Source organism: Ruditapes philippinarum, unplaced genomic scaffold (genome assembly GCF_026571515.1).
Source record: "Ruditapes philippinarum isolate M1 unplaced genomic scaffold, ASM2657151v2 ctg4838_1_1_1_1, whole genome shotgun sequence".
Taxonomy (NCBI): domain Eukaryota; kingdom Metazoa; phylum Mollusca; class Bivalvia; order Venerida; family Veneridae; genus Ruditapes; species Ruditapes philippinarum.
In genome coordinates, this window is record NW_026852706.1 from 35615 (window position 1) to 46903 (window position 11289).

At 31.7% G+C, this 11289-nt stretch overlaps 1 protein-coding gene across 2 annotated transcripts in view; it reads left to right on the top strand.

The window, feature by feature from the left end:
- LOC132722054 (uncharacterized) overlaps positions 1-11289 on the top strand; it is a 32597-nt gene that overhangs the window by 18683 nt on the left and 2625 nt on the right. The window contains exons 1-3 of one of the 2 annotated variants that reach the window (XM_060706461.1): positions 8167-8435; positions 9491-9637; positions 10652-11083. In XM_060706461.1, coding sequence (XP_060562444.1) covers positions 8213-8435; positions 9491-9637; positions 10652-11083 — 802 coding nt within the window. In that variant the 5' untranslated portion in view covers positions 8167-8212. Of the gene's footprint in view, positions 1-8166; positions 8436-9490; positions 9638-10651; positions 11084-11289 lie in introns of those variants that run through there. The other variant, XM_060706487.1, reaches the window with a different exon arrangement.

Below are 11289 nucleotides of genomic sequence, written 5' to 3' on the forward strand. Positions count from 1 at the left end.
TTCTTTATAAATCATAAAACTCTTAATTTTAAGTTTTGATATCCGCAAAGAATTGCACGTTGTCAACTTATCAGTTTACTTTGCCCAAGCTATGCGTAAAATTTTAATTTTTTATTTCTCTAAGGTTGTATATTTTTATGTACTTGAATTCTTCAAACAGGTAATCACTGGTCAATTACCTGAACAATATACTTTCTCCTGTTCCTGTTTGGTACGGGATTAGTATTTTGTATGGAAGTCAAAATACTATTTTTCTACTTACTTCTTTAATAGATAATTTAATATTTTAGCTATTTCCTTTACGTTAAAAGCAACTAACGTTCGTTCCTAGTGATCAGACAGGTAAAACATAAATTCGATTGGATCAAAGGGTATGTCCTGCCTATGCCTCATGGATGTTTACAGAACTATAAATGTGTCGTTACGCCGCGAATGCCCCCGCATAGAGCCACAATTTAAAATGTTATAAAAATACTAAGTTCATGCTACCTTTGTTAAAATTATGCCCTTTAAGATGTAAAGGTATAAATTATAAACGAGGCTGAGTTCGTTCAATACTTTTAATTGAAATGTCCATCAGTGCATGATCTCAGTATATAATAAGCTACAAGTAGATTTAACCCATGAGGTTAAAGTCACATCACAACTTCAAGCACTTGTTTAAGCACCAATCAATAATGAAATCAATATCAAGAAGATCAAGCCATGAAACAAACAAATATAGCAATACTAAATACATGTAAATACTGAGATCATCAACACAACACAATATATACAATTTAAATCATAGCATGATTAGAACAGACATCTCACATCAAATAGCCAATATAACAGTCATTTAACCATTGTATCAATTAATTACTTCTAAATTAATGAATGAACATTCCAAATACAGTTTTCTGCATTATATTCAATATTTAATAATTTAATCCAGTGGCCTATTAAATGAATATATTAAACTTATAAAATAGTAAAAACAATAAAATGACATGTACAATTTTTACCAATTGTGGATTGTACTCAAATGACACTCATTCAAAAATACTCTCAGTCTTGTGGTATTACTGCAACATACTGTTATTAAACTTGTTCACAATAGAGAATGACAGTGATTTATATTTATTACTGCAAATAGATATTAACTTTAAATATGCTGCCATTATCAGATGCATTGTAAACAAGTCATGTACAATATACATGAATATCTTATTTTAACAAATTTCAGACACACAGCTCATTTGTAACTCACTTAAACAAAGTAAGCAACCAATATAGAACTTCACTAGCCTCAATCCAAAATCCACAATCCTTTTTAAGAATTAATAATCAACTTTATTGTTATAGACAACTGAAAAACATGTCTGCCTTCTACAAAAAACTCATGACAACTCAGAAAACGGCAGGAACAATTACACGCATGACTAACTAATACAACAGCCAAGGGAAATCACCCCTACAGATTTCAATCAATAAACTTCAACTGATTATTTTCTCTTTGGTAACACACTCCCTTGCTTTGAAAAAATAACGTTCCGTCATTGTCATGTCAAATAGTCATGTCAAATAGTCTGTCATTTGAAATATATTTAGCAACACTTCATGGAAGCAAACATTCCCCTTTTAATATATTCAGTTTTAAAGGTTATCCCACAATTAAGAACGAAATGTTTGTCTTTCCACAAAATAACTACATTATATCGTTGTTACAGCATGAAAAATACAATGCTGTCCTTTTAAACAATATACATTTAAATACATGTACAAAAAAAAAATTGTTTTAATTTAAGGCATATAAAATCAATATGTTTGCATAGTGTCTCAAAACGACATAAATTTCTCTCGCAAATATCGCGAACAACGTGCTAGCATGTAACGGTATGAATAAAAACGATTTCAAAGCATCAAAATGTCGCTTATAACTATAAATAATTATACTTATTGCAAAAACATACGTGCCATGTCGCGAATTATGACCAATAACCATATTTTTTATGCGAAAAAAAATAAAAAAATAAACAACAACATATGCGCAACTTCTATCTTCTCGCCCCATCTTTTGAACAGATGCGTCCTCGCAATAAATCAACATTAAAAACATATCAAAACACATTTAATTACATCAAATTTGTATTTATTGTTAGAGTAGAATACAATTTCCAATTCAATATCATTTCAATATAGCATTTATTTCATTATAGCATCAACAATTTTTCTTGCAGTATCCATTTCTGTATTCTTCAACACACCTGAGTTAGTCATGGATTCCAATGCCTGTAATCTGTGATCATATGGTCTACTATTGATAATGCTATACATGTGATAATTTTTGTATCTGTCAGGCATTCTCTTTGTTCTCTCTCATTTTCTAGATGGTTGTTGTGGTAGTTGTCGCTTTCTTTCCTTCACTCCAATTCCTTCTGTCTCCTGTTTCTTTACTTTATCTCCATCTTTCTTTTGCAATGTCCAATCTTCCCTACTTGTATCTTCTGTGATTGTAGTATCTGTATTACTGTCAGCTAAACTTTCTTGAATGGTGGTGTCATCTTGTGTCTCTGGTACACGACTGTTACATCTGATTCCTTTTGACCTTCTATTAAGTAAAGGTCTTCTAAATGATCAGTTTGAACATATGTTTCTTCTTCTATCTTCTCATCTTCAACCGCTGATTCTGCTGCTTAGATTCTATTGAGTCTGATATTACTGCAAGTTCCTCTATTTCTTGTACTGTGTCTTTTTTTACACCTGCTTTTTCAACATTTGTATCAACTAAAAAACTTCTGTTGCTACTTCAGGTTCTTTCTCACTTTCGGGATGATAACATCTTGACTGAAAGGCTTCCCCATCTATTTTTGTTTGTGAAACAAATATATCGTCAATTTCATTATCTGAATTTTTTGAGTCTGTGACGTCACATCTTTTCTTTCCGGATTCATACCCTTCATTTCTATCTTTCTCCTCTGCATATTCTTTCTTTTGTGTATCATTCACTTCTTCTATGTTTTCATTTGCTTCTTCTTGCTATTCAACCGGAATAGATGATTTCTGTGTAGTGTGCGTTCTTTACCGTTGTTTGATTTGACTAAATACACTGAATTGATTTTTCTTGGTTGATCACTGACTTAATAAATGTCTTCTTCGAACTTGTCAGCTAACTTGTGTTTTCTTTCTTTATGAGCAAAAATCTTTACTTAAACAAAATCCCTTATCTCTATCTTTGCACCTCTTACTTTCCTGTCATAGAATTTCTTCTGTTTCGCTTTTACCAAGTCCATGTGTTTCTGTACAATCTCCTAACTTCTATTTAGTTTTTCTTTTAAATCTTCTATATATTCCTAAGTTGTTTTCTTGATAGTTGTATTTAGCTTGTTCAAAAGTTATATCAACGGGAAGCTCATATGGTAATATTTTGGTTGTCTCATGTGGAATACAGGTGTATGCGAATACTAGTGAGTTGACGTACCTCTTCCAATCGCTTTTCTGTGAGATTTCGAGAGTCTCTAGTATATCCAAAAGCGTTCTATTGAACCGCCGCGCAGGTCCCGAATTACCTTGTGGGTGGTTAATTGAAGTATAAGATTTCTTAATGTTGGTGCTTTCACAAAGTTCTTTGATAAGTTGAGATTCAAAGTTAGACCCTTGATCAGAATGTAGCCTCGTTGGAATTCCGTAATGAATGATGAAGTGATTGTAGAAAGTTCCAGCAGTTGCTTTGGTAGTCTGAATCATAGTTGGAATAGCTAATGCAACTTTAACATAACAAGTATGTTTCCATATCCACCTTTTGATGATTCCATTGTATGATATATATAGTGAAAGCAAACTTATTCCAGTGGATAGGTTGTATGAACATTAACAAGTGGAGCTGTTGTGTTGGTTTGACTCTTTCTACTCAGGCATCTGTCAGATTTTGAAACAAAACTATCAATATATGCTGACATTCCAGTCCAGTAAAATCTTTCTTGGATGAATCTTCTGGTTCTTTCTTTTCCTGGATGTCCTACGTTAGTATGTAATCCGTGTTAAATTTCTTCTTTATAAACATCTGGAATGCATAGTTGCCTTCTTAAAAAACACATTACAGCTCAGAAAACGGCAGGAAACAATTACACGCATGACTAACTAATACAAAAGCCAAAGGAAATTACCCCTACAGATTTCAAACAATAAACTACAACTGATTATTCACCCATTTTTTTCATTCTTAAACTATTCAATGTTTAAACGCAAACCATTTTATACTAAGTTGAAAGCCCTGACACGTTACAGTGTTAACAACCTTCTGCAAATTGTATATTGCATATTTTCTAACCGAGATCATGATAAGAAATTGGGAATTTTCAATTATTTTCCAAGATCAAAGTGGATAACTGTCAAAAACATCTAACCATGACCAATTAGAACTTGACTTGAGGATCGTATGGGGGTTGCGTTCATTGAACGCTGCCTTCCTTGTTGATCTTGTTTATTATTTTTTGTATTTTCTGGTAAAATATCAGCAGATGCAATGTCACGCTCGGACATACAAACCTACAAGAGTTAGAGAAGAAACTGAAATTTCTTCTTTTTCTTAAGTTCAAAAATGATAATTCTGTCAAAAACATCGGATCAAAATAAAATTCGAACTTGATTTGTTTTTTCATGGTTAAATACCTGCACATGCGAGTCCAAACCTATACATACATTTTCACAAAAATAAGAGTGCGGAAACTGAAATTTCATTTTTTTTTCAAAGATCAAGAAAGATTACTTTGTCCAAGATAATTGAACCATGAACAAATTCAAACTTGACCTGCTTATTCCTAAGATGTATCTTTATGACAAATCTGAGATGAGTAAGTACAACTGTTGGGAAACTAAAAAATCCAAAAAAAAATATCTTTTTTTGTAAAGTTCAAGAGGAATAACTCTCTCAAAAATCATCAAACCAAGCCCAAATTCGAACTTGTTCTGCATTTTCCTATGATTTATCCAAAATGTCAAAATTGACAACCGTTTCCATTTCTTGTTTTTCAAGTTCAATGGATATATAAGTTATGTTGCTATAACTACAGTTTTAAACGTTGCTTCATGCGAATCGAAAAAATAGCTATAAATATATATAGCATTCTTGTACGGAATAACAGTAAATAAATGAGTTTAGCCGTTTATTTAAGTCGTATCTCATAATTTGGTTGGGTACAAAATATATTGTTCCGTTTACGTACAGTGGGCGTTACCGTCATAAATTTGCGCAATTTGGCGTGACATTTAGCACAATTTATGCGTTACTTGAATAATTCTGCGTTTCTAAACGATAACGATTAACCATGTATATACATATGTACGTTCGGTAGTAATTTATCGCTTCAACTCACAAAACTAGACTTTAACAATATATAATAAAAACATTTAAGAATATTTTAAGGTATACTACGAGTTTGCTCAAATTTGATGTAAGAAAATATTGAATATTGCTACACAGTCTCTTTGTCAATGTAAAATATACATGAATTGACCTCACACATGTTTAAAATTATATACACTATATGTTGTCGCAATATGAATATATATTGCCATTAAAAATGGCAGACTTTTAGGTAAAGTACTACTTTACATGACCTTGGGTACGTATCTTTATTCAAATTAGACATATTCAGTTGGAATTTCACATAGTTTAATAAATTTCTGTGATTAAAATATTCTTCTTAAGGATGAGCATAGAATATATCTTTAAATAATAGCCTTTGTCTTGTATAACAAATATTAACCTTGAATCATCTTTGTACTTTATCATTTTTTCATGTTCATATTGTGTTGATAGTGATATTTGTATCTAATAAAGAAATGACTTATTTTTTCTATTCGAAATTATAGATTTTTACATATCATATGTTTAGAATATTACGTGTATACATTTATGTAAATACAACTCAATTGCACTAACGTAGCCTTCGTGGAAATTGCCCGACTATCTACGTCATGGTTTCATTATCAAATGTAAAAATGAATTGAAAACTTTAATTTTATTAAAACTTTTATCTTTAAGATAAAACGTTTCGACCCGATATTGTCTGTTTATAAATAAAAAAAACTGAGATAATTTATTTCAATACCTTCAATAGAATCAAGTAGATTGTTATTTAAGAAAATTAAAAAAAAACTCACTTGAAAAACACAATATCATTGTTTACATTCAAGTGGTTATACGAGTACATGTTTAATAAATTTCGATTTTCAAAGTGTATTTAAACACCTTCAAATATTTTTGAGAAAGGGGAAGTAGTCTCAAAATGAAACGATTGGCTGTTAAAGAATCCAATCAAATTAGATATGAGCGTAACAAGTTCGTGACAAATCACTAGTTCATTCCGCTTTTTTAACTCTGTCACAGATAAAAGATTTGTACCTCAGCTGAGGACACTTCTAGAATCGTTATTTGTCAGCAGTCTGTTCACCATTGTTTCAAATGACATCTCCTCTGTACCACTCGGCAAAATTTTATAAAACATCCTTGGCATATTCTTTGCATTGAGCTCTACCACATATGTTCAACTGATTATGGTCCATTGCCATATCTGGGTAACATATTTAAAACTTCAAGCTTTGTCCTCTCCGAAAGCGTAGATTATAAGCTTACACTTTTACTTTTTTCATCTCCATGTTCATCTGTATCATTTTTTTTCTTTTAACATTACCCTGTTATCAAAATTAGTTGCTTGATTAACAAAGTCTGATATCAGGAAAATATCATTTTCACAACACGCTCAATGACTAAGCATAGTTATTTGATATATAACATTATAAAGTAAACCTCTACCAAACTTGGTTAAAACCTCAACTCGCCCCAGGAGTCACTTGACTTTACATTGTCTTCTATACATTTGCAAACCTTTAAAATGCATCCAAATGAGCCAAAATACTTTTTTTTTAAAAATCTAGCTTATAATGTTATATTTCATATTTTAAGAAAAAGTGAAACGTTTCAAAGTTCGAGTAATGATTAACATGGTATATATTGGCTTACATATTTCAAAGTGTAGCATTATCGTCTGGTAATCGACAAAGTATTTTTCTTCAAATCATCATCCTCAATACACTTTATTCTACGTAGAAACATAAAGTATCATGCTAAAAATCTTCTACTTTATAAGTGCAAAGTCTAGAACAAATATACATATATAGTGTATAATAGCATAATTGACGGAACTTAAAAGTCACGACCTTAGAATCAAATTTTGACTCGTTCCCGGTTGACACTTGCGTCTTGTGAACGTTACCTTTGCCTTTTTGATCTTTATTCTCGTTTGTTTTCATAGAATATAGGAAACATTTAAAATCAAATCTTCGTCTGCTAAACTTCAAGTAACTAAGATATTATTTAGTTCTATTTAGCTTTATCGAGGGGCAGTGAGTTTTCGTTGAATTATTGACACTTCTCCTTTCGTTTAATATATTAAAATTTTATTTATTCTGTTTTTTAACAGTGTTCCACAGTATTGACCAAGCAACAAGAGCACCTATCCCCATTTACTAACCCTATTCAATCTTACATCCATTTTAGGACGATTGCAATATATAAAACTTACCTCTTAAATATATTTGGACCTGGCTAATTCGCTGTTTAGTCTCTGTTACTAACCATTTGAAGAATATTCATGAAATTTGGGTCAGATGACGTGAAAAACCTTCAACCATTTTAATGCCATAGTCATAGAAACATGTAAGAGTCATATAAATGACAATTTAGGCAATTATTTTTTCATGTATTTAATTGTTTAATTAATTCAAGCTAATTTAGTGTTTAAGATTGAATACCGCTAAAGCCGGCGTAAGAAAACAAGAGGAATGATGCACTTTTCTTTTGTACCCAATTAACAGACTTAATCCAACCGAGTCTTCAACTTTCATGATATTTTTATGTCGAACACGCGTACGAGACTGCATAAAGACACAGTAAGAACATGACACCACTATAAAGTTGATCATGTATACTTGTTTTGGGTGATACATTTCGGACCAAAATCATGTACATGCAATCGTTGAAGATTTATGCAATTTTGCAATTCATGCCTCGCTCATGTTTTTGTTTACACAGTGATTACGAACGATTTCAAGTACTTCCTTTATTCCGTCACTATTACTGGTCAGGGCATGTAAATTGTGTACTATATAAAGCAACCTTCATAAGCTCCGTTAGTTGAATTTTGTGAAACATTGTGAAAATCAAGTAAAAATGATTTCAATCTGTTTTGAAAATGTGCTGTTTCTTTCCTTGTGTCTATCGATTGCTGAAGCTTCGTCATTTTGGGGAACATCTTCGAAGGTAGATTGTAGTGTGACGCTATGGTCTACCTGGAGTTCAGCTAACAGTGTCGGACAGCAGACGAGAATAAGGCGAGTAATGCGTTACCCCCAAAATGGCGGAAAGGAATGTCCGTCCCTTTCAGAAACCAGAGGTACCGATTCTTTCAATTTTTCTATATTCAACAATTTACTTGTGTCAAATGTGTGGCATAGTTTCTAAACATAAATTTTGCTATTTACGATAATTCTCATGAATGTAGATTATCAGCTTTTCCTGTCTATATTTTGATAAAGGCTAAAAGAGAACTTAAATAAAAAAAACCTACCTATTTGACAGATAAATACAGGTTTGGACTTTATTAACGTTAAAATCTTTATTTATATTATATGGAAGTATTTAAGTAATATTCACAAGAACACTTCATCTGACTTTGACAACTTACCGTAAATTTTAAGACTATTGTTTTGTAAAATATACCGAGGAAATCTCTACCGAGGACGGTTAGTTTGTTTTTTTCTTTTTGTTCTTTAATTAATGTTTAAGATATTGATAAAATCAGAAAAGAAGAGAATATTTTACTTTTTTACAAACATTTTTATACATGTTTAACAAGTTTTAAGATCAAGTAAATTAATAAGAGAAATATGCATGTTATTCAGTATAGTTTTACCTGCAGCGAAACATATTTTTATATTCGTTAATTAGTTTGTTTCAGTTTTTAAATCTTTTTATTTTGTTTCAATTATTCATAACATATCTGTGTCGAAATACGAACAATATTTTTTGAAGAAATTCACACATACTGTGTATATTCAGCAATTGTTTAAACTACACATATCCATGGTTCAGTATATTCAAGAATTAATATGTTTTTTATAAAAAAAATTCTCTCTCTCTCGAAGAAAAAAAATGCCGAGCTATTATTATTGCTGCGTCGTCGTTGCTATCGTTAGTGTCGTCTATTTTATGTTGTTTTTTTTTTGTGTGTGTCTAAATTTGGTTATTCGTAGTTATTTCCCTAACAGACGGGTTTTAACATCGCATGGGTTGATCTTGTCTTGAAGATATGTTACCTTTTAGATTTGGTAATCAAATAAAGCATAATAATTAATATTTTTTCTAAATTTTGTCTACATTTCGGCAAAGATTTTTCATTTAGTAGAGATGAAGAAACGCAAGTGACTATAATTGTTTATTTGAGTGTAGTAGATTCAGCGGATTGTACAGTTACACCTTGGTCAACATGGAGCGCAAACTTTGGGTTTGGACAACAATCACGAGTGAGAACCGTCATAACACAACCTATTGGATCAGGGAAACAATGCCCAACCCTTGAGGAAATCCGATACACTGGTAAGTGTGATACGTATATAGGCCAATAATAATCACGAGAAGATGCCATTCTTTTTTAAGCAAATAGTTTTAATCTCAGCAAGTACAAATCTATTGCACCATTTATAGATGCTTTAGTTTTAGTATGCACACGAATTGTATCCTCATGCAGCGACTAAGTCAGTGTTTGAATCATTTAAAAAGAGTATAAATTGAGAAATTGTTTAAATTTACGAAGAAATTGAAATGACCGTCTCACATCAATTGACAGCTTTGCTGTACAAATTACAAAAGAGATATCTATCAAGACCAATGTAGCATACTATGTGAAAGTTGCAGGCTCAGAGAAATAAGTATAAAAGACCATATGGTCCTTTTACGGTCCTAAGCAGTTATTAAACTTTATGTAGAGGTTCATAATATCTATCTTCATTAATAAATGTTATATAAAAGGAAACAGGAATTATATTTTGACAAAATATTTAGAGTTAAAATCAAACCAGTGATTGGGGCATGGGCGGTAGCTTGCACATTCCAAAACCGTCAATGAACAGACTCAATCCAGCCTGCAAAATTTTAAGTTTAGCCGTTTTAGGCGTTCTTTATGGTTTAAGTTGTCTCTTTCTATTTGAGTTTAATGACCAAATCATGTTAATAAATAGCATAGTTTATTTCAAGTATACCACTTTTTTGAAGACAATTAACTGCCGATTTATTAACTGCCGATTTATAGTGCTCATGAATAAACTTTGTTGAACACTTTTATATGATTTCAAAAGTCATATACATTATGATGCAATAAATAAAAAAATATTATCTTGATGTGACGTATATCCATTTTATAAAATGCAACAAAAACATACTACAATATTTAAAGTGCACATCTTTAAAGAAAATTTAGATTTAACAACTTACCAATAGACTCTTATACTATATACTAAAGGCAAAGCGTACATCTGACAGTGAGGTTTATGATACGAAAGTAAAACAAGAAAGGTGGACGACATATTTCGTATATTTTCTTTTTATATCCAGGTAGATATCTAGGTGTTAATGAAACGGGAAAAAATTTCCAAGACTTCTTTGTGCGACCTAATGGGCAACATGTAACAAAGGGAAAACGATCAACCCAAACTCCAAACTTACCAAGGGATTTAGTGATCATTATGGACAGTTCAGGAAGTATTGGCAGGGTGGATTTTGAAGTTGCAAAAGAGCAAACCGCCAAACTTATTGCTCTGTTATGTCCTAATGCCCCGTTTAATAAGATTGCCGGGTCACCCTATCAATATAACCAAGCCGCTATGTTGACATACTCAACGTATGTGGTTGAAAACTTTGATTTCAATACATATAATACCACAGCCAGCATTCAGAATGCCATTAACAGTGTCAGATATGTAGGAAGGGGTACAAACACCAACAAAGCGTTTGATCAAGCAAGGGGCCTTCTCCAGCCGAGTAAAGGTACTGTATAAGACAATCTTCAAATGTTTGGATTATTGAAATGAAACGATAGATATGCCATATTTAGTCATGTTTTGAAACTGATGTCGATGTGCATTGTCGTTTGATATTGCACGAATCAATAAAAAAATCATTCCAATCTGAGGTCTGGCTCAACTTCACATTTAATATACCACAATTAATACTGTACTTTCACGAGAAATTGA